The following is a 25,227-nucleotide window of genomic DNA, read 5'->3' as shown; positions in this document are numbered from 1 at the left end:
ACAAAGTTGTGCCAGGTATAACGTGGGTAAGTGAGGTTCTGGACTCTGAGCCGACGCTTTACATCCTGGAAACGAGACCTCTGTCCCTGGACCTCAGGTGAGACATCCGTAAGACCGCCAACCTCGTGTTCTGGAATTCTTGCATTATTTTTAAAAGGGATTAAACATGGGGAAATGGTATACATTATATATATATATATATATATATATATATATATATATATATATATATATATATATATATATATATATATATATATATACACACACACATACACACACACACACAAAACCCCTGGCAAAAAGTATGGAATCACCACTCTTGGAAAATGTTCATTCAATTGTTTAATTGTGTAGAAAAATAAATAATCACAGACAAGCCTCAAAACTATTTTCATTTAACATTCCAACCTTCTGGCTTTAACCACTAAGCCACCGCCCACCGTCATATGACGGCTGGACGAGGCTTCTGTTATTCTGGGAGGACGTCATATGACGTCCTCGCCTTCCCGAGCCACTAGGGGGCGCACGCGCGCGCCCGCCGTGTCACTCGGGACCCGGTGCGCGTGCCCGGCGGCCGCGATGTCCGCCGGGCACCCGCGATTGCCGGGTAACAGAGCAGGAGCGTGGATCGGTGCATGTAAACACAGATCCACGTCCTGTCAGAGAGGAGAGGAGACCGATGGCGTGTCCCTTGTACATAGGGACAGCGATCGGTCACCTCCCCCAGTCAGTCCCCTCCCCCCACAGTTAGAATCACCTCCTTAGGTCATACATTAACCCCTCGAGCGCCCCCTAGTGTTAACCCCTTCCCTGCCAGTCACATTTACACAGTAATCAATGCAATTTTATAGCATTGATCGCTGTATAAATGTGAATGGTCCCAAAAATGTGTCAAAAGTGTCCGATGTGTCCGCCGCAATATCGCAGTCACAATAAAAATTGCAGATCGCCGCCATTACTAGTAAAAAATAAATAAATAATAAAAATGCTATAAATCTATCCCGTATTTTGTAGACGCTATAACTTTTGCGCAAACCAATCAATATACGCTTATCGCAATTTTTTTTTACCAAAAATATGTAGAAGAATACGTATCGGCCTAAACTGAGGAAAAAATTTGTTAAAAAAAAAAAAAAAATTGGATATTTATTATAGCAAAAAGTAAAAAATATTGTGTTTTTTCAAAATTGTCCCTCTTCTTTTGTTTATAGCGCAAGAAATAAAAACCGCAGAGGTGATCAAATACCACCAAAAGAAAGCTCTATTTGTGGGAAAAAAATGATAAAAATTTAATTAAGGTGCAGTGTAACATGACCGCGCAATTGTCATTCAAAGTGCGACAGCGCTGAAAACTGAAAAATGGCTTGGGCAGGAAGGGGGTGTACGTGCCCTGTATTGAGGTGGTTAAGAAACACTTAAAAAAAAGAAAAAAAGATAGAAAACTGTAGTCAATTGCAGCTGTTTTTGCAGATCAAGCAGAGGAAAAAAATATGGAATCACCGCGTACTTTGCAGTTCTTAAACAAACATCTGCATTACATTACATCCTGAAAAATGATGTCATCAACTAACGTCCTTTTAATTGATGGAATAAGAAAAGTGTCCAAAATCTCATTATAAACATGTGCATTTATTGAAGATTTAATGACCGTCCTCTCCCCCGTACCTTTACCTGACATGCAACCCCATATCATCAATGATTGTGGAAATTTGTAGGTTTTCTTCAGGCATTCGTCTTCATACATATCACCGGAACGCAACCAAACAAAAATTCCAGCATCATCACCCTGCCCAATGCAGATTTGTAATCTTTCATCCAGTCATCCACAGTCCATGATTGCTTTTCTTTATCCCACTGTAACCGTGTTTTTTTCTGTTTAGGTGGTAATGATGGTTTTCATTAGTACAAATCAAATGGGAAGGTTGTTAAAGGGAAGTGTACTGGTAGATCAAGGTAGACATCAAAGCGTCAAAAAAACTAAAAGCGTAGAAAACTTAAAGCAATATGCCTTGAAAACATAAGATTCAGAACAAAACAAATGAGGAAGAAATGGTCAGAAACTGGAGTCAATGTCTGTGATCGAACTTGTAAGACATCACCTAAAAGGAAATGGGATTTACATACAGAAAAGCCAAATGAAAACAGACAAAAATACGGTTACACTGGGCTAAAGAAAAGCAATCGTGGACTGTGGATGATCGGATGAAAGTGATATTCAGCGATGAATTACAAATATGCATTGGGCAGGGGGATGATGCTGGAATTTTTGTTTGGTGCCGTTCCAATGAAATGTATGAAGACGAATGCCTGAAGAAAACATATAAATTTCCACAATCATTGATGATATGGGGTTGCATGTCAGGTAAAGGTAAGGGGGAGAGGACGGTCATTAAATCTTCAATAAATACACAAGTTTATATTGAGATTTTGGACACTTTTTTATTCCACCAATTGAAAGGATGTTTGGTTATGATGACATTGTTTTTCAGGATGTAATCTGATGCAGATGTTTCTTTTAGAACTGCAAAGTACATGGTGATTCCATAATATTTTCCTCAGAATTGATTCCATATTTTTTTTTCCACTGCTTGATCTGCAAAAACAAGTGCAACTGACTACACTACACTTTTTTAAGTGTTTCTTAAAGCCAGAAGATTGGCATGTTAAATGAAAATAGTTTTGAGGCATGTCTGTAATTAGTTTTTTTTTTTTTTTTTACACAATTAAATTAACATTTTCCAAGAGTGGTGATTCCATACTTTTTGCCAGGGGTTGTGTGTGTATATATATATATATTATTTTTGCTAGACATCCCATTTCAAAATTTATTTAAATGCGTTAAGGCAGATAATGCCATGAAGTAAACGTGGACTGCAATAAACATTTAGTACAGTGCGACTTACCGTGCCCAGCCACAGTAAGAGTATGGGTACTGAAGTTGTCCTCCACACTATCCAAAGTGAATGTTTTATGAGCCAATAAATTGAATTTTGCTCCCCTAAGAGATGACAAAGCGGATTATCAGGTGAGAGCTTACCAGACAGGACCAGTGTTCACTAGTTAAACTGAAACTTAAAATATGCATTATTAGCCAACATGTTCATAATAGGTACATTACCATCCATAATGCCTAAATAACCCACCAGTAGCCAATCATCTGTAATCTGCCTTTTTAGGAATAGCTCACCTGCATTACTAGCAGTAATTTTCAGATGTCCATATTACTAACTAATGGAAGTAGAGAGCAGAGGGCTAATATACAATGGCAATGTCTGGATGCAAAGCTGAAGAACAGAGCTGGTAGGCTGCTTTATGTACAAAAGCTTTGGCCAACTTTCAGTTTTACCTGGTGTGTACCTTTAGAGCAAAAAATTATTAGAAAAAGGGGATATTTGATATGCCCAAACATAAAAGCAAAAAAAACTTTATATTCATAAATGTTTTTATATATAAACAGATTTTTTTCCCATAAAATCAAGTAATCACAGCTGCAGATTCCAGCATCTCATATACAGTGAAAATAGCCCAAAGATAGCACAGTAGGTTCAATGCATTTTGCCTTAAGGCTTCTTCAGGATCCACTTGTTGAATGGTTTTATATCAAAGATGCAGCCATAAAGGATATGAATGAGCATGCTATTTTACATTGAATAATATATGTTAAATCCATTTGAAAACACCCTGGACATGTCCATATATTAATCCTATATAGCACTATAGCCAAGTATCATAAGCCTCAGAACAACATGCCATCCACATAGGAGAGCTAACCGTATTCAGAGTTCAATGAAATGTGAAAATCAATCACTGGTGGACATATAAACAGGTACATCAATTGAGAAAGCCTTTTGTCCTGCACTAGCTTTCTGGTTTTCAGGAAGAAAAGGCTTTCTCAAGTGATAAACTAGGAGGGAGGCCCATCTGGCTTAGGCCAATCACTACTGCAATCGGTTTTGTATAGTGAGTACTGGAAACATTTTAATAAGCTGGGGGCTTCAAAGAGGACCCAGGCTAGTAACTTTTGGAACAGTTATGCCAGTGACACAGCAGAGCTTGGATGCCCATTCTCAATGTCACAGTACATGCCTCTTCTGAAAAAGAGAAAGGGAAGCAGGGAACGGTGATCTTGACTATCGGTGTCAGGTCCTTTACCAGGATGTAATCCACTTTGGAACTATTAGTGGATCGCAAGCCGACAAGGCCCACACAACCATTGCCCTTGCGCTTATGATCCACCATAACATGAGGAATTTCCTACAAGGGGTACTCACAAATCCACTGCAGAAGCAGGAAGGGTTAATGCCATTCTTAACTCTGTCATTACTAGAGGCAACAGGAAGCCCATGCGTTGGGCAATGACACAGGATAGGCTGTGTAGATTGCAACAAAGAAGCTGAGCAACAGATTTACTTGGCCTAGCAGACTCAGAAAAGTGGGCAACTAGGTGCAAAATTAAAAAAAAATGGTGCAGTGCTCCATTCCAGTAACCAGCCTAGTACCAAAAGTGTCGCTGCCAGAGCTCCGACACGGATCCCTGCAGGGACATGTGGAATACAGTAGTAAGCAGGTTACCTTCAAAGGGCAAAACCCTAAACTTACAAAGTTCCACCAGACAGATGCATTATAGCCCTGGACTTGTAAAGAGCTCTGCGGCAACTCACAAGTTACAGAAACTGGTTGATTTATTAAAATAAAAATAGGCAATTTGCAAGGTAATTTGCCCTAGAGCTTGGTGACTGAAGTCATCCATTAATGTGCAAAACAAATAAAATAAAAAAACTGTTCTTCCATTTTATTTCATTTCCTCACATGCACCAAACCCTAGAGCAAACAACCTTGCATAGTGAACATTCTATTTGCCTTTAGTAAGTCACCCCCAAAGTGTCCAGGAGAGCACAACAGCAGAGCCCAGTAAATGAAGGGTGCATTACAGGCTGGTCCCAATTCTCTGGCTGTAGCAAAAAAAAATAAAAAAAACAAATGATGCGAGCCAGTGGAGTTAACATTGACTGTTTTAAATACTTTGTTTTCCAGTGTCCAATCTCCTAAAGGCAACATCATGAACCAATTTACCAGAATGACATAACCCAGTGTTCATTAACATACAAGAAATAACATTGCAACTCAAAATATGCACTGAAAATAGACTTTCCCTTTAAATGTATGTATGCTGTCTTTAAATGTTTGCAAATTAAAGCATGTATAAAAGTAATCTTACAAGCATTACCAACATTATCTTTTGAGGCCTTTATGTCAGTACAACACTAAGAAGCACAATCCCAATGGTGACATCTAGAGGTATTCACAGTGTACTACTCTGCGTAAGATTTACCATTACCATCAGCAAAGACGTGAAGCAAAAAGCAAGTTACTAAGCTAGTCATTCATTTTTCCCCAGCAACAACAAAGTTGGGCATATATACTTTAATAGTAACATTAAAAGGTTGCAAAAATAACTCACGGCATGTGAAGATTTGAGAACACAAAAGCTTCTGGCTCAGATTCTTCTGTCTCTGAATTAAATTTCTTCCCAGTAGATTTCCCAATTGAGTTTCTGAGCCTTCGTGCAAGTTTCTTGGGAGTATTTGTTATAGACGATTCCTCCATGCAGCAGCTATATACTTCCAGCTTTAACTGAAAATCTGGTCTTGCTTCCGTGCTGTAAACACAATTAAACATCTGTTATATATTATCATAAAAACAAATGTTCACTTCACATTAAAGCACATGAACAACTGAGATGGATTAATCAACGTTTCCTTAAGTGTATTTTATAAGTGAGACAGAACATAAGATACTACATACAAAAGGACAAAATCAGTTGCGTATTGATAAGAATTTTGTAGCTATTTTCTAACGCCTGTAGTAGTTTACGATGTATATTCATTTAAAGAGATATGGATATGCATTTAGATAGTTTAACCTTTCCCCCCCATTATTGAAATGTGCATTTTGGTCCCAAGATTACCTAAAACCCCCAAAACAGATGTTTGGAAAGCAGAAAACCTGTAAAGTAAAGAGATGGTAGTTGAAAACTTATGTTGCATTAAATTTTCTCACCTGCTTATCAAGCAGCTTAAAAAATACACCAAAATTACATTTTAGTGTACACAAACAATAAAACCCCAATTTTTATTTAAATCTAAAAAACATAAATTGGGGGGTTATTTACGAAAGGCAAATGAACTTTGCACTGCAACTGCTTTAGAAAGTGCACTAACAGCCTTTTACGCCAGAAAGGCAATCCTGCTCCAGTGGAAGGGGGTTGAACCACCGACGATACAGCAGTGGAAAAAGCTTATTAACAACGCCCTCCCATTGTACAAACTAACCTACCTAGGCCGCAACTGTCCAAAGAAATTCACCAAAATTTGGGGCTCTTGGGTTCGTGAAGAACAGTTGACCCTTGATTGAGACTGGGGTTATGAGGGTACCAGCCTTGACCCCATGGGGAGTCTCGGCTAGCCCAGATTGGGACGGAGATGTCTTGCCCCTCATGAGGGAGATTCATGTATAATCAAGCTATGCGATTGCTGACTCAGGACGCTCAATTTATGTCTGCTTATGAGCTGACTTGACCCAAACTTGTATAGGCCTCTAACAGATTTAGGAAGATATGTAGATGAAATTATGAATCAGTTTCCTACCCCTCCTCCCGACTCTCCTGGTTCTAAGGTATTCTGACTGCCAGAAAACAGATGCATTTTACTCGCTTTTGTTGTGATTGTACTCACTGCTTATTGTACGTACACTGTTTTGTTTTTCTTTTGTATTATTTCTGTTCTGTTAATATTGTTTTTAAAAAAATAATAAACAATGTTTAAAAAAAAAAAAAAAAAAGTGCACTTGGAAGTGCAGTCGCTCTAAATCTAAGGGGTAGATCTGAAATGAGGGGAAGCTCTGCTGATTTTATCATCCAATCAGGTGCAAGCTAAAATGCTGTTTATTTTCTTTGCATGTCCCCCTCGGATCTACAGCGACTCCACTTTCAAGTGCACTTGCAGTGTAAAGTGGATTTTCCTTTAGTAAATAACCCCCATTGTGTTAAATTAATAGATCGAAAACTCGCCAGGTCTGAAAATGTGTGTGCATCAATTACTATTATGCACCCAATATTGTCCATAAGTGAGTTTTTTAAAAATAAATTATAGTTTAGATAAATGGTCCTAGAATTAATTCCCTCACTTTGGTGTGTACAGCAATACCAAATACGTGTTAGGCAGTTGCTAAATGTGCATCATCAAAACGTACACATTTTTACATATGTATGCTGGGATGGGAGAATGGAGGGATACAAGGGCTTTTTAAATTTGTTTTGATTTAAATTTTACTTTTTAAACTCCTTTTTAAAGTGCCTCTAAAAGGCAACCTTTTTAAACGAAATTAAAAAAAAAAAAAAGAGGTTATACTTACCAGCTCCGTGCATTGATATTGCACAGAGATGGCCCCTTACCTCTTGTTTGGCAATCACCTGCCGACACTCTCCCCCAAACTTATGAGTGCCCCCCATAGTGAGCGCTGTGCTATGGAGGCATTCATACAGGCACACTTGTGGGCCGGACTGTGTGGATCCATAGACACACACAGGGTGGCTCGGCCAAAACCGAATGGCCCTTGCTGCTCTCAGTGAAGCCTGGGAGAGCAGGAATAGGGAAGAGACAAGCTGAAGCCAGGCACAGCGCAGGATCTAAAGAAGACTAAGATAAGCGTTTAGGGAAAGAGGGAAATGTTTTTGTTTTCAACTTTAAAAGAGAAGTTCAGGGTTTAAAAACAAAAAACACATTATACTCACCTAAGTGGATGCAGCATCGATACAATGTGGCATCTGCCCCCTGCCGTCTTCTGCACTGAGAACAGAGATCAAACACTGCTGATTGCTCAGTTCCCCTCTGCTCTGAGCAGAGAGCTGTGACTGCAGTGGCTTCTCTTCCAGCTTGACATCTGAAACTAATGCCTCTACCAGTGCTTCCTTGTAATCGAAATCAAGATGGAGTAGATAATAAGTGCCTGAACTCCTCCAACGTAATTTGTCCTGAGAAAGACCCTTATGATAAAAACACATTGGGCAGGGTTCAGGCATGCAATGGCTGTTACATTTTGTTTTCGGTGAAAAACAGACTTCAGACCTTTCTCAACACAGAGATCATTTATTTCTGACGAGTGACTTAGAGCACTGGTGTGGGCAGCACTGCAATTTAGTTTTTTGGGTGATGTTCACATTATGGTAGAGCTGCACGATTCTGGCTAAAATGGGAATCAACGGTTTTGCTTAGAATAAAGAGCACAATTCTCTCACAATTCTGGCAGCGCAATATCATTTTTCACATTATACAAAAAAATTGGGCTAACTTTACAGTTTCCTTTTTTTTTTTTCTTTTTAATTAAAGTGCATTTCAAAAAAAAAAGTTTGAAAGACCGCCGTGCAAATACAGTGTGAGATAAAATATTGCACCAATCGCTATTTTATTTTCTAGGGTCTCTGCTAAAAAAATATTTTAATGTTTGGGGTTCCAAGTAATTTTCTAGCAAAAAATACTGATTTTAACTTGTAAGCAACAAGTGTCAGAAAAAGGTTTAGTCTTTAAGTGGTTAAACTGACCTCATTTATAGACTGAAGTTCATTCCTTTGATTTAAGAACGAAATGTTACTTTGTTTATAGTTATATAGAATCAGGTAAATGCTGTTTTAAAGATCGGGAGGTGGGTAGAATCACAATTTCGATTCTTTAACGAGAACAGAATTTATTTTATTTTTAAGGCCTTGGAAAAGACTTGTTTGGTTCACACACATTTATTTGTTACACATATATTTGTGGCATTATTGGCTGAGAGTTTTGAAAAAATGATGTTAATTTCTTGTAACAAAGAATATAATGTTTATTCATTCCCATGTTTGTATTTGGTTTCACATAGGTTGCTCTTAAAGTCGGCGTTTGTGCTTATTTTGAAGTTTTTGGTTGTGCCTAAAGGATATAACTTACAGTTAGTATGTGTCCCTTGTGCAAATTATTTTAGGAGAAATCCTACACCGTCCTACCACCCCCTTCCCAGCAAGGGTTAATATAACTAAAGGGTTGTCAGCAGCCCTCATCAAGACAGCTTGATCTTTCCCTGCCAGATCCACCATATATAAAGTCCTACTACAGCTACTATGAATGACACAAGATCTATGAACGGAGGGGAGCCATCAATCATTCGTCCGTCCCCTATTCACAGATCATGTTTCATTCATAGAAGCTGTGGTACGGCTTCTATGAATTGCGGAGCTGTCAGGAAAGGGCAGGCCTAGTTGAGCGCTCTTGATGAGAGCTTCTGACAGCCCTTTAGTTTTATTAGCCTCTGCTGCCACGAAAGATTACTGTGGAGGGTGGGCGAGGGGTAGGAAAGAGGAAGATTTCTCCTAAGAGACAAATAAGGGATATGTGATACTAACCAAGTTATGTTCTCTTATGCTGATTTTTAGGTTTTTTTTTTTATTGAAGTGAAATTTAGGCTGTCATGATTATATCACTGTGTCAGTTATACTAAATATCTCCAGCATCTCTCATCTCCATCTCTCTTATATTTTGTCACTAGTAAGTGCTCAGAAGAAGAAAGTAGGCTCATTTCCAAAGGTGGCTTCAGTTTTCTGCAAATTTTTCTGTGTAAGGGCCAGGTAACCTAAAAACGCAAAAGGTACTTACAATACAATTATGTTCTCAAAACATATGTCCGTCATGGTTTTGTCCACAATGACCATGTCTGTATCAAATATTTCACGGCCCAGTTTTAGCATGCAAAATACAGCATAGCATTGCGATTCTGCAAAGAAAGAAAAGAACGGTATTTAATGCTCACAGTCTGCATGGCTACATGCATATAAGATGGGATTTAAATTAGGCATCATGCTGACAAACGGCAGGGAAACACTCTTTTAGGCCTAGGGATTATCCAGAGGCGCCACTGTTCGTTGTTACACCTTTAACATATTCAAGTTAATTAAATTCCTTTGACAAACCCCAACCATCTTTGGTAGAGGATGAAAGGATTCTCTCAGTCATTCTCTCAGTCTTCTTATATATGGGGCCGAAACAAACAAACTGTGCATGCAGCAAATTGGAGCAGCTTCTGCGATTCATTTTTACCTAAAACAAAACAAACTATTTCTATGCTTACATTTAAAAATCATCTATTCATTACCCTAGTGCATTTCGATTATTTCTAGCCTACTCATTTATTTGAACAATCATGTAATTTTGTAAGTTTACTGTGTGAAGACTCATGAAATATTACTTATAAAGGGCGAAATTTGACAAAATAAGTGAAAATTCATAAACCGTGTAAATACAATAAAGTGCACAATGATTAAATAACTCCAAATAGTCCATAAAAAGCACTGTAAACAATTCTTCTATATATGCTCCAACACTGTGCTTCTAAAGTGCTTTGTGCTCCAAAATCTTAAATCAATAGTGCTTCACCCGAAGTGGTAATAAAATGCGCTCACCTCGGCCAACAAGTGACCATTAAGCGTGTGATATAGGAAACCCCTCATCTCATCGATTTAGCCCCTTCAGGAATCTCATCACAATCAATCATCTGTATGTGGATAAAAACGATTCCAATACAATATGCAAATGGTATATAAACGTGACTTTCAGCCTCATATATCCTCTACTGAATACATCCAACTCACATCACAGGACTCTCTAGAATTGGCTCTGCCACAAAAGGCAGGCAAGTGTAATCTTGATTTTTTAATTTCTTAAAATTTTGCACTTGCATAGTCCAGTACAAGATGCAGCAGGCATAAAAACAGCTCAGGGAAAGCAGAAGCCGATCCGTCACCACTATGTGGCTCATGGCGTGCATTTCAGCTACCCAAGCGGAAGTGGAGGACTCCTGTAAGTGTGCGTATCAGGCCCCGCTTCTATGCATTTCTCACTTAAGCGCGCGTCATCAGGAAGTAAGCCTGTCGTCATTTTACCAGAGCCTAAATACTAATAGATGCCATGCCATTGGTCAGAATCAACCCAAATGTATTCAAGCTTCCAAAAATCCCCAAAATTATTAAAAACTTCAAAAATTGCCAAATAAAAAGGAGGTTTCTGCCTACCATTTATATGCTATAATAAGAACAATATTCTATGTAATAAAAAATAGTGAACACTGAGACCATGATTGCATCCACTTGTGTCCAACTCCATATACTTCACATCAACTGTAATAGGCATATAAATCTTCTAGCCTTCCAGCAAAAAAGAACATAATATAAAAGAGAGTGGTATTATCAAATAAATGTGTTAAAAAAAAAAAAAACATAATTATATCTTTACTGGTTAAAAATTAAAATTTAAATATTACAACAAGCAATACAGGTTATACCACCATCTAGAGGACAAACCATATAATTACATATTTATACTCCCATAGATGTGTAGAGCAATAAAAAAATACTCTAATTATAGATTCATAAGTGGTACAATCTACACATGTATAACTCCATAGAGCTAGTATATGGAGTCCACAATGTTTTAACTCCTAAAAATAAGAGCACTAGAAAATTCCCATACACTAGAAATTACATAATAAAAACCTATAATCTAACATTTCACTAAAAATGTGAGAAAGCAGTTTAGATCTACCTCAATGTTCAAACCAACAGGCATGAGTCAGACAAAGCTCAAAAATCCACCTAGTTTTGGCCTGAGACACCTGGGTCCTCATATCTCCCACTTTCCAGTGGGGCAAAAAAGTATTTAGTCAGCCACCAATTGTGCAAGTTCTCCCACTTAAAAAGATGAGAGAGGCCTGTAATTGTCATCATAGGTATATCTCAACTATGAGAGACAAAATGTGGAAACAAATCCAGACAAATCACATTGTCTGATTTTTGAAAGAATGTATTTGCAAATTATGGTGGAAAATAAGTATTTGGTCAATATCAAAAGTTCATCTCAATACTTTGTTATATATCCTTTGTTGGCAATGACAGAGGTCAAACGTTTTCTGTAAGTCTTCACAAGGTTATCACATACTGTTGCTGGTATGTTGGCCCATTCCTCCATGCAGATCTCCTCTAGAGCAGTGATGTTTTGGGGCTGTCGCTGGGCAACACAGACTTTCAACACTCTCCAAAGGTTTTCTATGGGGTTGAGATCTGGAGACTGGCTAGGCTACTCCAGGACCTTGAAATGCTTCTTACGAAGCCACTCCTTCGTTGCCCGGGCGGTGTGTTTGGGATCATTGTCATGCTGAAAGACCCAGCCATGTTTCATCTTCAATGCCCTTGCTGATGGGAGGAGGTTTGCACTCAAAATCTCACGATACATGGCCCCATTCATTCTTTCATGTACATAGATCAGTCATCCTGTTCCCTTTGCAGAGAAACAGCCCCAAAGCATGATGTTGCCACCCCCATGCTTCACAGTAGGTATGGTGTTCTTTGGTTGCAACTCAACATTCTCTCTCCTCCAAACATGACGAGTTGTGTTTCTACTAAACAGTTCTACTTTGGTTTCATCTGACCATATGACATTCTCCCAATCCTCTTCTGGATCATCCAAATGCTCTCTAGCAAACCTCAGATGGGCCCGGACATGTACTGGCTTAAGCAGGGGGACACGTCTGGCACTGCAGGGTCTGAGTCCCTGGCGGCGTAGTGTGTTACTGATGGTAGCCTTTGTTACGTTGGTCCCAGCTCTCTGTAGGTCATTCACTAGGTCCCCCCGTGTGGTTCTGGGATTTTTGCTCACCGTTCTTGTGATCATTTTGACCCCACGGGGTGAGATCTTGCGTGGAGCCCCAGATCGAGGGAGATTATCAGTGGTCTTGTATGTCTTCCATTTTCTAATTATTGCTCCCACAGTTGATTTCTTCACACCAATCTGCTTGCCTATTGCAGATTCAGTCTTCCCAGCCTGGTGCAGGTCTACAATTTTGTTTCTGGTATCCTTCGACAGCTCTTTGGTCTTCACCATAGTGGAGTTTGGAGTGTGACTGTTTGAGGTTGTGGACAGGTATACTGATAACAAGTTCAAACAGGTGCCATTAATACAGGTAATAAGTGGAGGACACAGGAGCCTCTTAAAGAAGAAGGTACAGGTCTGTGAGATCCTTGTGAGAGCCAGAAATCTTGCTTGTTTGTAGGTGACCAAATACTTATTTCCCACCATAATTTGCAAATAAATTCTTTCAAAAATAGACAATGTGATTGTCTGGATTTGTTTCCACATTTTGTCTCTCATAGTTGAGGTATACCTATGATGACAATTACAGGCCTCTCTCATCTTTTTAAGTGGGAGAACTTGCACAATTGGTGGCTGACTAAATACTTTTTTGTCCCACTGTATTTTATCAATCCCATAAAATTTTAAAAGAATAGGGTTTTTAAATGGGGATTTATCCTAAAGTGATTGGAGGCACTATGTTTTCTAAAACCATTTTTGATATTTACATGCTCGTTGATTCTCTTGTATCGACATCTGGTGGTTCTGCCCACATAAATCAACCCACATTGGCATGTAAGGAGATAAACATCTAAACTGCTTTCTCGCTGATTTTTAGTGAAACAGTAGATTATAGGTTTTTATTATGTAATTTCTAGTGTGTGGGAATTTCTAGTGCTCTAATATTCTTAGGAGTTAAAGCGGGGGTCCACCTATCATTTTTTTTTTTTTTTAGTTCATTCACAAACTTTTCTTCTCAGCATTACATACTCACATATTGTGTGTAATATGTCCGCCTGTGTCAGATTTTGTCGGAAAGAATAACTTATATTATTCACTGCAGGTGGTTTCCATCTTCATTGTGGGCATTTGAAGCCCACAAGCATTTATTTCCTGGATGTGGTGAATGCTGTGCTCCCAGCATTCACTGCTCGTTCCCGCACATGCTCAGTGGCATCCTGGGAAGCCTGAGACTAGTCCCAGGAGTCTGGGAGAGGCTAGAAACACGCCTACTCCCACGGGAGGAGAACCAGGAAGTGCAAAGAAGAATAGAAAAATAAAAGGTAATTACGGCGATTTAAATTTTTTTAAACGGCATGTCAGCATCTAGGCAAGGAAGAGAATACATACAGATATTGTTCAAAATTTGGGTGGAACCCCGCTTTAAAACATCCAGAGATGGGACTCATATACTAGTTCTATGGAGTTATACATGTGTAGATTGTACCACTTATGAATCTATAATTAGAGTATTTTTTTATTGCTGTACACATCTATGGGAGCATAAATATGCAATTATATGGTTTGTCCTCTAGATGGTGGTATAACCTATATTGCATGTTGTAATATTACAATTGTGAAGTATATGGAGTTGGACACAAGTGGATGCAATTATGGTCTGTGTTCACTATTTTTTATTAAATAGAATATTGTTCTTATTAAATTATAGCGTATAAAGGGTATGTAGAGACCTCTTTTTATTTGGCAATTTTTGAAATTCGGATTATTTTTGCGATTTTTGGAAGCTTGAAATCCATTTGGGTTGATTCTGACCAATGGCGTTGAATCTATTAGTATTTAGGCTCCGGTAAAATGGCGTCAGGCTTACTTCCCAATGACGCGCGCTTGAACGTGAAATGCATTGAAGCGAGGCCTGACACACACACTTACAGGAGTCCTCCACTTCCGATTGAGTAGCTGAAATGCATGCCACGAATCACATAGTGGTGACGGATCGTTTTCTGCTTTCCCTGAGCTGTTTTTATGCCTGCTGCATCTTGTACTGGACTATGCAAGTGCAAAATTTTAAGAAATTTAAAAAAAGCAATATTACACTATTCCTGCCTTTTGTGGCTCTTCATGGCGGAGCCAATTCTACAGAGTCTTGTGATGTGACTTGGATGTATTCAGTAGAGGATATATGAGGCTGAAGAAAGTCATGTTTATATACCATTGCATATTGGATTGGAATAGTTATTATCCACATACAGATGATTGATTGATTGTGATGAGATTCCTGAAGGGTCTAAATCAATGAGATGAGGAGTTTTCTATATCACACGCTTAATGGTCACTTGTTGGTCGAGACTATACCACTCGGGTGAAGCACTATTGATTTGAGATTTTGGAGCACAAAGCCCTTTAGAAGCACAGTGTTGGAGCATATATAGAAGAATTGTTCACAGTGCTTAGAGTTATTTATTCATTGTGCACTGTATTAATTGTATTAACACCGTTTATGAATTTTCACTTATTTTGTCAAATTGCACCCTTTATAAGTAATATTTCATGAGTTATTAGTTATTAATTTTAGATGCATTAGAAAATTTAGATATTTGCATATGGCACAGTTACCCCATTCCCTTTTCCTACTGTGTCAAGACCGCCGCATATTTACAGTACTTCCTGGAATTATGTGGCTTGTATTTACTATGCAGGCAGAAAATAAGAAGATGGCAGCATTTCCAGAGAATTAGAAACAGCTCCTTTTATTGTGCAAAAGTAGGAAGGAAAGACATGCCACACACACACACACCTTCAAGCCATGGAGGGTCAGCAGACACGTTTCACATTTCTGTGCTTAATGCTTGCAAGGATTAAAGAACTGCATTCCATTCTGTAGCTTCCCTCCAACCACTTTGCATATTATTTTATATATACACTGGGATTCTGTACTTGCCAAATATGCTGCAAAAATCTCCCTACACTGAGTCTGGCTGAAACCAATTTTAACTGTGGGCACCCCATTTGCCTTTCCCTTGTATTTACTATGACCTGTGTGTACTTTTTTTTCTGCAGACAGAACCAATCTGGCAGAAAAAAAAAGCTAAAGAAGATTTTCCCCACTCTATTGGTTGTTCAAATAATCACATGGCAAAGAATTAAACAGACCGTGATTAAATGGTTAGGACCATAACCTTAGAGTGACCCTAATAACCATCAGGGGTGCAAACACCTCCTCCAAAAAAACAAAGTAGAAAAAACACCTGGTACCAAAGGTACGGTGAGAGACCCCTTAGGGTCGTTAATAGACAGCCCAAACCTCGAAGGTAAAAAAGGTATAAATTTTATTACAAATTGACAAATGGTATACATAAGAACAAGGCATGTAAAGCATAAAAGCCATATCTAATACTCTGAATAATACAATTGTATAGACTGGTCACTACCCTGGTGCAGGAGGGACTAGTGACAATCAACACAGTGTATATAACACCTTACATGTTATGGACTAGAGGTCCTTCTTCAGAGGTTTTTGTTATTAATTCAGATGGGTATAGATTTTCTACATGAGAGTGTACACAAGTAAATTGTACATTAATAAAAAGTAGTAATAATCCATAATCTTTCAGCTGATGTGCTGCCTTTTGACCGAACGTTCCTTCAGCTTCTGAAAAGAGGCTGAGGAGACAGCATAAAAGCAGGTGTGAGATAGCTGGCGTCCAATCGAGATATTGACCGCGATTGCCAACAGCTGGTGCAGTGGGTGGGAGGGCTCGTGAGTCATCGCACGATTGCCCTCCCGAGAGTCCCCCGGCATCACGGCGAGCGGCACAGGCCCACCCCCAAGCAAATGGGCGAAACTGCGTCACGCGTCATCATGCTGCCGATGCGCGAATGGTGCTGTTCGCATCCCAAGCTGAAACACAGCACGTTGGAGGCCCAGAAGGACCTATTGTGCCAAGTAGTGGGTGTCCCGAGCCACCCCACTCACGGAGGTGGAGGGAACGGCCAGGGACCCCTGCGCACCAGGAGCAAAGCAATCCCGCCCAGGCCTGGTGCTGAGTGGAAGAAAAACATGCCACCACGATGATGGAGTAATAAAATGCACAATTAGGGGACAAATAAATCTTGGATATGGTATAATAGCCTATATAAACATAGCATGTGAATGAAAGGGTTATAAATGAGCTATAGAACCTATAAAGAATATCACAGATTCAGCATCATGGAGAAGATTACAAATCCGTAGATTTTTCAAAATAATTGGCATGTTTTTAAAACAAATTATTTATACAGAACAGTAATAAGGAAAATAACTGATAATGTACAACGATGATATCTATAACTAAAATTTATATGTGGGAAAGACCCTATATAGAACATATCTATACCACTATAAAAGATGTAAGTTATACCCATTAGTAGACATTAAAGAAGTCGGTAATTATCAAGAGTAGAGAATAATGTAAGGCAATACCCTACATATCCAATTCACAGACTCCAGACTCAAATCCTGGAAGATAGGGCATAAAATCGAAGGCCTCATTGAGTCCTGGAGCTATAGTGGCCTTCAGATGAAAAATCCATCTGAGTTCAGTTTGCAGCAATAACTTATTGTAATCACCTCCCCGTGGTGTGGGGCCAATATGATCAAGTGCAAGAAACTTGATTTTTGCACATTTATCACCATGTATTAGGGCACTGTGCCTGCCTAGAGGGAGAGCTAGATCTTGTTTTTGGATACTTACAACAGAATGGAGTTAAGCAGGGGTGTATGGTGGAAGCTTCTAAGATAGTATTTCCTGTAGTGGGTTTGCGATATAAACTACTAAGCAAATGTCCAGCTTGATGAATAGTTATGTTAAGATCTAGAAATGTTATTGCTTCAGTACTATAAACACACAGTGAATTTTAAGTTAAAATTAGTTCTCGGAATTGATGTAAATTAAAAACTGGTTAAGGAGTGTTACTGAACTGTCCCAGGTGACAAAAAGGTTGTCAATTTAACAATACCATGCTGTTTGTTACATGATAGGTAAACATTGACGCAGCATCATTCATGATGCTGCGTTTAAATCCTTCTGTGGAAGCATTTAAAAATGCCAGATTGAAATTATTATGCATGGATTCAGAGTCCATGTGATATTTTATATTAATAATATTGATAATTCCGGTTATCGAATAGGCAAATTTGACTTTTACTTTGTTGGTAAGCATTGTTTGCATGGGGATCAAAACATTTGCCTGTTCAAATTATATATACACACACATATATATATATACATATATATATATATATATATATATATATATATATATATATACATACATACATATATATATATATATATATATATATATATATATATATATATATATATATATATATATATATATACACACATATATACATACACATATATACATACACACACACAATGGGGACAGAAGGTATTCAGACCCCCTTAAATTTTTCACTCTGTTATATTGCAGCCATTTGCTAAAATCATTTAAGTTCATTTTTTTCCTCAATGTACACACAGCACCCCATATTGACAGAAAAACACAGAATTGTTGACATTTTTGCAGATGTATTACAAAAGAAAAACTGAAATATCACATGGTCCTAAGTATTCAGACCCTTTGCTCAGTATTTAGTATAAGCACCCGTTTGATCTAATACAGCCATAAGTCTTTTTGGGAAAGATGCATGAATTTTTTCACACCTGGATTTGGGGATCCTCTGCCATTCCTCTTTGCAGATCCTCTCCAGTTCTGTCAGGTTGGATGGTAAACGTTGGTGGACAGCCATTTTTAGGTCTCTCCAGAGATGCTCAATTGGGTTTAAGTCAGGGCTCTGGCTGGGCGAATCAAGAACAGTCACGGAGTTGTTGTGAAGCATCTCCTTCGTTATTTTAGCTGTGTGCTTAGGGACATTGTCTTGTTGGAGGTAAGTCGTTAGCCCAGTCTGAGGTCATGACCACTCTGGAGAAGGTTTTCGTCTAGGATATCCCTGTACTTGGCCACATTCATCTTTCCCTCGATTGCAACCAGTCGTCCTGTCCCTGCAGCTGAAAAACACCCCCACAGCATGATGCTGCAACCACCATGCTTCACTGTTGGGACTGTATTGGGCAGGTGATGAGCAGTGCCTGGTTTTCTCCACACATACCGCTCAGAATTAAGGCCAAAAAGTTCTACCTTGGTCTCTATCCCCAGATAGCTCAGTTTGGCCGGACAGCCAGCTCTAGGAAGGGTTCTGGTCGTCCCAAACGTCTTCCATTTAAGGATTATGGAGGCCACTGTGCTCTTAGGAACCTTAAGTGCAGCAGAAATTTTTTTGTAACCTTGGCCAGATCTGTGCCTTGCCACAATTCTGTCTCTGAGCTCTTCAGGCAGTTCCTTTGAACTCATGATTCTCATTTGCTCTGACATGCACTGTGAGCTGTAAGGACTTATATAGACAGGTGTGTGGCTTTCCTAATCAAGTCCAATCAGTATAATCAAACACAGCTGGACTCAAATGAAGGTGTAGAACCATCTCAAGGATGATCAGAAGAAATGGACAGCACCTGTGTTAAATATATGAGTGTCACAGAAAAGGGTCTGAATACTTAGGACCACATGATATTTCAGTTTTTCTTTTGTAATAAATCTGCAAAAATGTCAACAATTCTGTGTTTTTCTGTCAATATGGGGTGCTGTGTGTACATTATTGAGTTAAAAAAATGCAATATAACAAAGAGTGAAAAATTTATGGGGGTCTGAATACTTTCCGTCCCCACTGTATACCCCAAGCTGTCATGATCGTGCCGCACTTTACTGATCTGACTGTGCTTCACATGCTACCAGATGCTCTACTTGTACAAACTACTAATGATCTCTGTGACCTTGAAAAACTTGTTAGTGTCACTCCAATCCTGTAATAGGATATACCCACCCGCTTGGACTGGGGGTTGAGGAGCTGGCGTCCTTTCACTCATCCAGAAGTACTGGCATGTAAAAAGTGCAGGACGCCGCTCATCCAGCCCATGTAAGGTTAAGTAATGGGCTCAGCCAGCACCGTTCCACTGGCCACCTCAGAGGGAGCCATGACTAAGCCCCTGTGGGCAGGATGAAACACACCAGTGGGCGTGGCCAGTGGAGTGGTGCTGACAGAGTCCATTACCTACACTTGAACAAAATGTCAAAAATAATGCCCCTTTGATACCTAGAGCATTAGTGAACTGTCCTAGACAGGGAGGTTGATTTACTAAATGCAAATATACTTTGCACTGCAAGTGTAATTGCTCTAGATCTGAGTGGAAGCTCTGAAATGAGGGAAAGCTCTGCTGATTTCTATCATCCAATCATGTACAAGCAAAACATGCGATTTATTTTCATTGCATGTGATTGAATATTCTTTCCAAAATGAAGCTTAACCTCATTTACTAAGCTCTGGAGCAAGTGTACTTGCAGTACAGTTTGCCTTTGGTAAATCAACCGCGTAGTGTTCAAACATGACAATATTTTTATAAATCAAATACTTGGGGGCCTGCGCTGACCCAGACTTGCAATCACTTGAAAGGTATGTATAGCAGTACATTTTTTAAAGTTCCTAGTGATACGACACCTATTACACCACATGATATACCAGATCTGGATCCCTTGGATCAAGGGCAGACCTTGTGTGTCTTCTCTGCAAAAGTCTGAGATACGCATTAAGTATTACTCTCTCCAAACCACTATTTTTCAAAGTAATAAGATCTTTATGGGTAAAACATATCTAGCACCAATATGTTGGGTTGCAGAGGGTAACATGCAATAGCAATAAATACAAATATTGTATCTTTTGAAAATAAGCCAAGACTGATTTTTACTCCTAACAATCAAATAAAATATTTGCAAAACCACTATAGATTTCCTCCAAGTCACTGCAAGTCTATAGTTCAGCTCAGACTCAAAACTGTTTATACAAATATACTAATGTTCGAACATTTTGGCTAAAGATCATATATTGAGGAAGGTGAAGCATTACTACAAATTTTCAATTTTACAATGTAAAAATTAAAAAAAACGGTAGATTTTTACAATAGCTTGTGTATATGCATGGCTCATCACTGCAGCACCTTACAGTTTGGGTAGGTGTGTAATATTATTATTATAATACAGGATTTATATAGCGGCAACAGTTTGCGCAGCGATTTACAACATGAGGGCAGACAGTACACTTACAATACAAATCAATACAGGAGGAATCAGAGGGCCCTGCTCGTTAGAGCTTACAATCTAGAAGGGACTTAATTTTAATTTTAAGGTGATGCACTGGCAAGTGTTAAGTACAGATGTAGGTTCATACCCCCTTCACCTCATCCCGACAATATATTTGAAGAGATAAAGAAAAGAGACCCTGGGATTGTACGGGTGAAGGGGAAAACAAGAGTAAATAAACAAAAAAAGGGGGGGGGGGGTAATGAGTAGTATGATTGGCATGACAGGTACCCAAAAGTAATAAAAAATATATATACTGACTTACTCGTTCACAGGACTATATGCATATCTTGGCTGGACTATGACTTGATGGCTTATCAGATGATGTTCCAAATCTCAGTCACCACAGCATCAGTTACACACCCAAGTTTGAATAGACAAGGCCATATATAGGCTTATATGTTGGAAGCCAAAAATTCAGGGTTGTCTGAAAATCCCTGTAGTATGTATAAATGGGAGATCTTAAAACCCCGCAGATGCGTCAAATCACCAGCGTCCACAAGGAACAGCAAAAAAGGAAGGCGGGGAATGTACGTCCCTAAATATAAATATATAATATGGTATGAGTATCAAAAAGTAAAATAGTGAACAAAATACATCAAAAAGTAGAATAACCAATGTGCAGTGAATATAATTACATCCACCTGCTGTCATGCTGAAATGTAATCATAGAGGTGTGATATAAACACACATATGTAAATTGGTGTAATCAACAGGAGGGTATGGGAAAATAACAGATAAACTAGCCTGGAAAAGATGGACTATCATATACCAGGTCTACTCTGTGATACACCCAATACAGTTAAAGAACTATGCTTACAGAGTAGGGCAGTAATTTTGGCCCAAATATATATAATATATATATATATATATATATATATATATATATATATATATATATAAGCATAGCATATAGTAAGAGTATGAAACTGCATGGGAAAAATTCACCAACTTAGTATGGTAAGACCTAGTACTTACTTTAAATTTTCAGTTTGTCAGGAAAATCAGATTGCCTCCTCCAGATCAACCTCCTCCTAGATGTGCAGTCTAGGTGTGCAGCAGTGTGTCTGCACCTGGAGGTTTAAGTAGCATCTGAGTGAGGATAACCCCGCCTGTACTGGGCGGGGGATGTGTAATGCTGGCCATGTTATGTAATGCATAGGGGGCGGACGAGGTTCGGCATCACTAAATCCTCAGCTGATCAGTGTCAGCAGAGGAGATACTGTGCGCCGAAAACTGTTCCCGCGGCGCGGCGGCGTCCAGCGCCACCGTGTCATAAGGCGTGATGACGTCAGACGTCGCAGCGCCGCCAACACGAGAGAGGAGGGCTCACTGTAGGCCGGTCCAGAGAGCAGCCGTATTGCGCATGTGAGAGCGGCGGATCAGATGGACCGCCAAGAGTCCCAAGTAGGGCCCCACTATCAAAAGATGTAGAAGGGAGGGTCAAGTGGAAACAAAAAGGTAACAACTGTGGGGGGGGGGGGGGGGGGGGGGGGGGATGAGCTGATGGAGAAAATGAAAAAAAAAAACAGTTGTTAGGTGTGGGGTAGGGTAGGCTTCTCTGAAGAGAAGGGTTTTCAGAGATCGTCTAAAAGCTAATAGAGTAGGAGATAAGCAGACAGATTGGGATAGGGCATTCCATAGGATTGGAGAGGCTTTGGAAAAGTCCTGGAGGCGAGCATGGGATATATATCTATCTATATCACACACACATCATCATGATCTGACTCATGTGCTGAGGATGTTGAAGGGGAACCCCCCCGCCAAAATGAAATAAAATTTTTAAAAAAATTGGCGTGGGGTTCCCAACAAAATCCATACCAGACCCTTATCCGAAGAACGCAGCCCCACAGGTCAGGATTTGGGGGGGGTGGGCGAGCAAGCGCCCAGAACCCCCCCCACATGCCCTCAACATGGAGGGGTGTGTGCTTTGAGGCGGGGAGGCCCTGCGTCCCCCACCCGAGTACCCCTACCCATTCACCAAAAAAAAAAAAAAAGTCCAAAATAAACGCGGTACACAGGTTTTATTAAGGCAGCTCTGGCATCTCTTCAGATTTCTTCTCCCTCTTCCAGCGATGTCTTCTCCCTGTTCTGCGGGTCTTCGCCGCTGTCTTCTCCCTCTGTTCTTCCGATGTTGACTTGACGCGATCTCCCGATGTAATGCTGGGTCTGCCGTGTGCAATTGACATGGGGCGGGGCCCCCCACTGACGTCCTCTGGGGGCCCCTCCCCCTTGTGACGTCACCACCCGGGACCCCGCCCCATGTCAATATAAGTCATTGCAATTGGCGGACCCAGCATTACAACGGGAGATCGCATCGAGTCACCATCGGAAGAAGGCGGCAAAGGAGAAGACATCGCCGGCGGAGGGAGAAGAAAAATTGGAAGAGACGCCGGAGCTGCCTTAATAAAATACTTTAAAAACCTGTGTACCATGTTTATTTTTGACAATTTTTTTTAGGTGAATGGGTAGGGGTACAATGTACCCCATATTCATTCACATAGGGTGGGGGGTCGGGATCTGGGGGCCCCCCCTTGTTTTTTTTAAAGGGGGGGCTTCCAGATTCTGATAAGCCCCCGCACGCAGACCCCGACAACCACCGGCCAGGGTTGTCGGGAAGAGGCCCTTGTCCTCAACATGGGGACAAGGTGCTTTGGGGTGAGGGGCACAGGGCCCCTCTGCCAACCCCAGGGGGCCCCTGGTTGAGGGCATGTGACCCCCCTGCCAACCCCTATGTTGAGGGCATGTGGCCTGGTTTGGTACGGGGGGGGGCGCTGGCTCAGACCCTAGAGAATAAAATGGCGGTTGTTGCAATATTTTATGTCACACGGTATTTGTGCAGTGGTCTTTCAAAAGCAATTTTTTTGGGAAAAAGTACACTTTAACCACTTGCCGAACAGCTCCAGCAGTTTTACTGCGGCAGAATGGCACGGCTGGGCGAAACGACATTATGCAACGTCGCTTCGCCCTGTACAAAGTATGACCAGCGATCGGTCATCTCCCCTAGACAGTCCCATCTCCACCTTCAGTAAGAACACAGAGGGAACACAATTAACCCCTTGATCGCACCCCTTTCCTGCCAGTGACATTTTTACAGTAATCTTTTACAGTAATCAGTGCATTTTTATAGCACTGATCGCTGTATAAATGCCAATGGTCCCAAAAAGGTGTCAAAAGTGTTCGACATAATGTCACAGTCCCGATAAAAATCACAGATCGCTGCCATAACTAGTTAAAAAAAAAAAAAAATACCGGTAATAAAAAGGCTATAAATCTATTCCCTATTTTGAAGACGCTATAACTTTTGCGCAAACCAATCAATATATGCTTATTGCAATTTTTATTACCAAAAGTATGAAGAATACATATCGGCCTAAACTGAGAAAAAATTAGCTTTTTTTAAAAAAAATGGATAATTATTATAGCAAACGGTACAAAATATTGTGTTTTTTTAAAAATTTTCGCTTTTTTGTTTATAGCGCAAAAAATAAAAGCCACAGAAATGATCAAATACCACCAAAAGAAAGCTCTATTTGTGTGGAAAAAGGACATCAATTTTTTTGCGGTGTAACGTCGCACAACTGCGCACTTGTCTGTTAAAGCGACGCAGTGCTGAATCACAAAAAACGACCTGGTCATTCAGCAGTCAAATCTTCCGGGGCCGAAACAGTTAATGAATGAAAAAAAAAAAAAATTTACACAGTAAACTTAGCCCATTTTTTTTGTCCAAAAGTTTTGATTACCCGTTTTTGTGTATTTAACCACTTCCGGACCACTGCACGCTGATGTACGTCCTCACTTTGAAGAGAAATAATCTTTGTTATGGCAGCAGCTAGCTGCCATAACCCCGGTATCCTCTTCAGCGGGCGGTCTGGTTTCCGATAATAGTGGTCCCCAGATCTCATATTTAACCTCCCTGACGGTAATCCCGAGCGTGGCTCGGGGTTAAATTTCAGTCCTATTAGCGGTAACCCCGAGCCACACTCGGGATTACATTGCAAGATCGGCTTTACTTACCTTGTCCCCAGGATCCTGCGATGTCCCCCCGTGTCCGTGGGCTCTGTCTCCTCCGAAGCCTCTCCGTGCCAGGCTCCGTTCCCTGCGAGCGGCGCGACGCACGGGGGCGGAGCCTGGCGGCAAATTCAAAAAAATTTACAAATCATAACACATATAGTACTGTAATCTTACAGATTACAGTACTGTATGAAATTATTTCACATCCCTTTTGTCCCCAGTGCTCTGGCCCATGCCCTGCATGCAGTTTTATATGATATATACTGTTCTTTCTGCCTGGAAACTGGAGATTGTCCATAGCAACCAAAAA

At 40.0% G+C, this 25,227-nt stretch overlaps 1 protein-coding gene across 1 annotated transcript in view; it reads right to left on the bottom strand.

The window, feature by feature from the left end:
- Window positions 1–25,227, bottom strand: part of RTKN2 (rhotekin 2) — a 192,750-nt gene that overhangs the window by 80,389 nt on the left and 87,134 nt on the right. The window contains exons 5-7 of the mRNA XM_073596259.1: window positions 9,687–9,804; window positions 5,465–5,662; window positions 2,907–3,001 (exon numbers count right to left, since the gene is read on the bottom strand). Coding sequence (XP_073452360.1) covers window positions 2,907–3,001; window positions 5,465–5,662; window positions 9,687–9,804 — 411 coding nt within the window. The remainder of the gene's footprint in view (window positions 1–2,906; window positions 3,002–5,464; window positions 5,663–9,686; window positions 9,805–25,227) is intronic.

Source organism: Aquarana catesbeiana, linkage group LG08 (genome assembly GCF_042186555.1).
Source record: "Aquarana catesbeiana isolate 2022-GZ linkage group LG08, ASM4218655v1, whole genome shotgun sequence".
NCBI lineage: Eukaryota > Metazoa > Chordata > Amphibia > Anura > Ranidae > Aquarana > Aquarana catesbeiana.
This window is presented reverse-complemented; position numbering and strand designations above follow the sequence as displayed.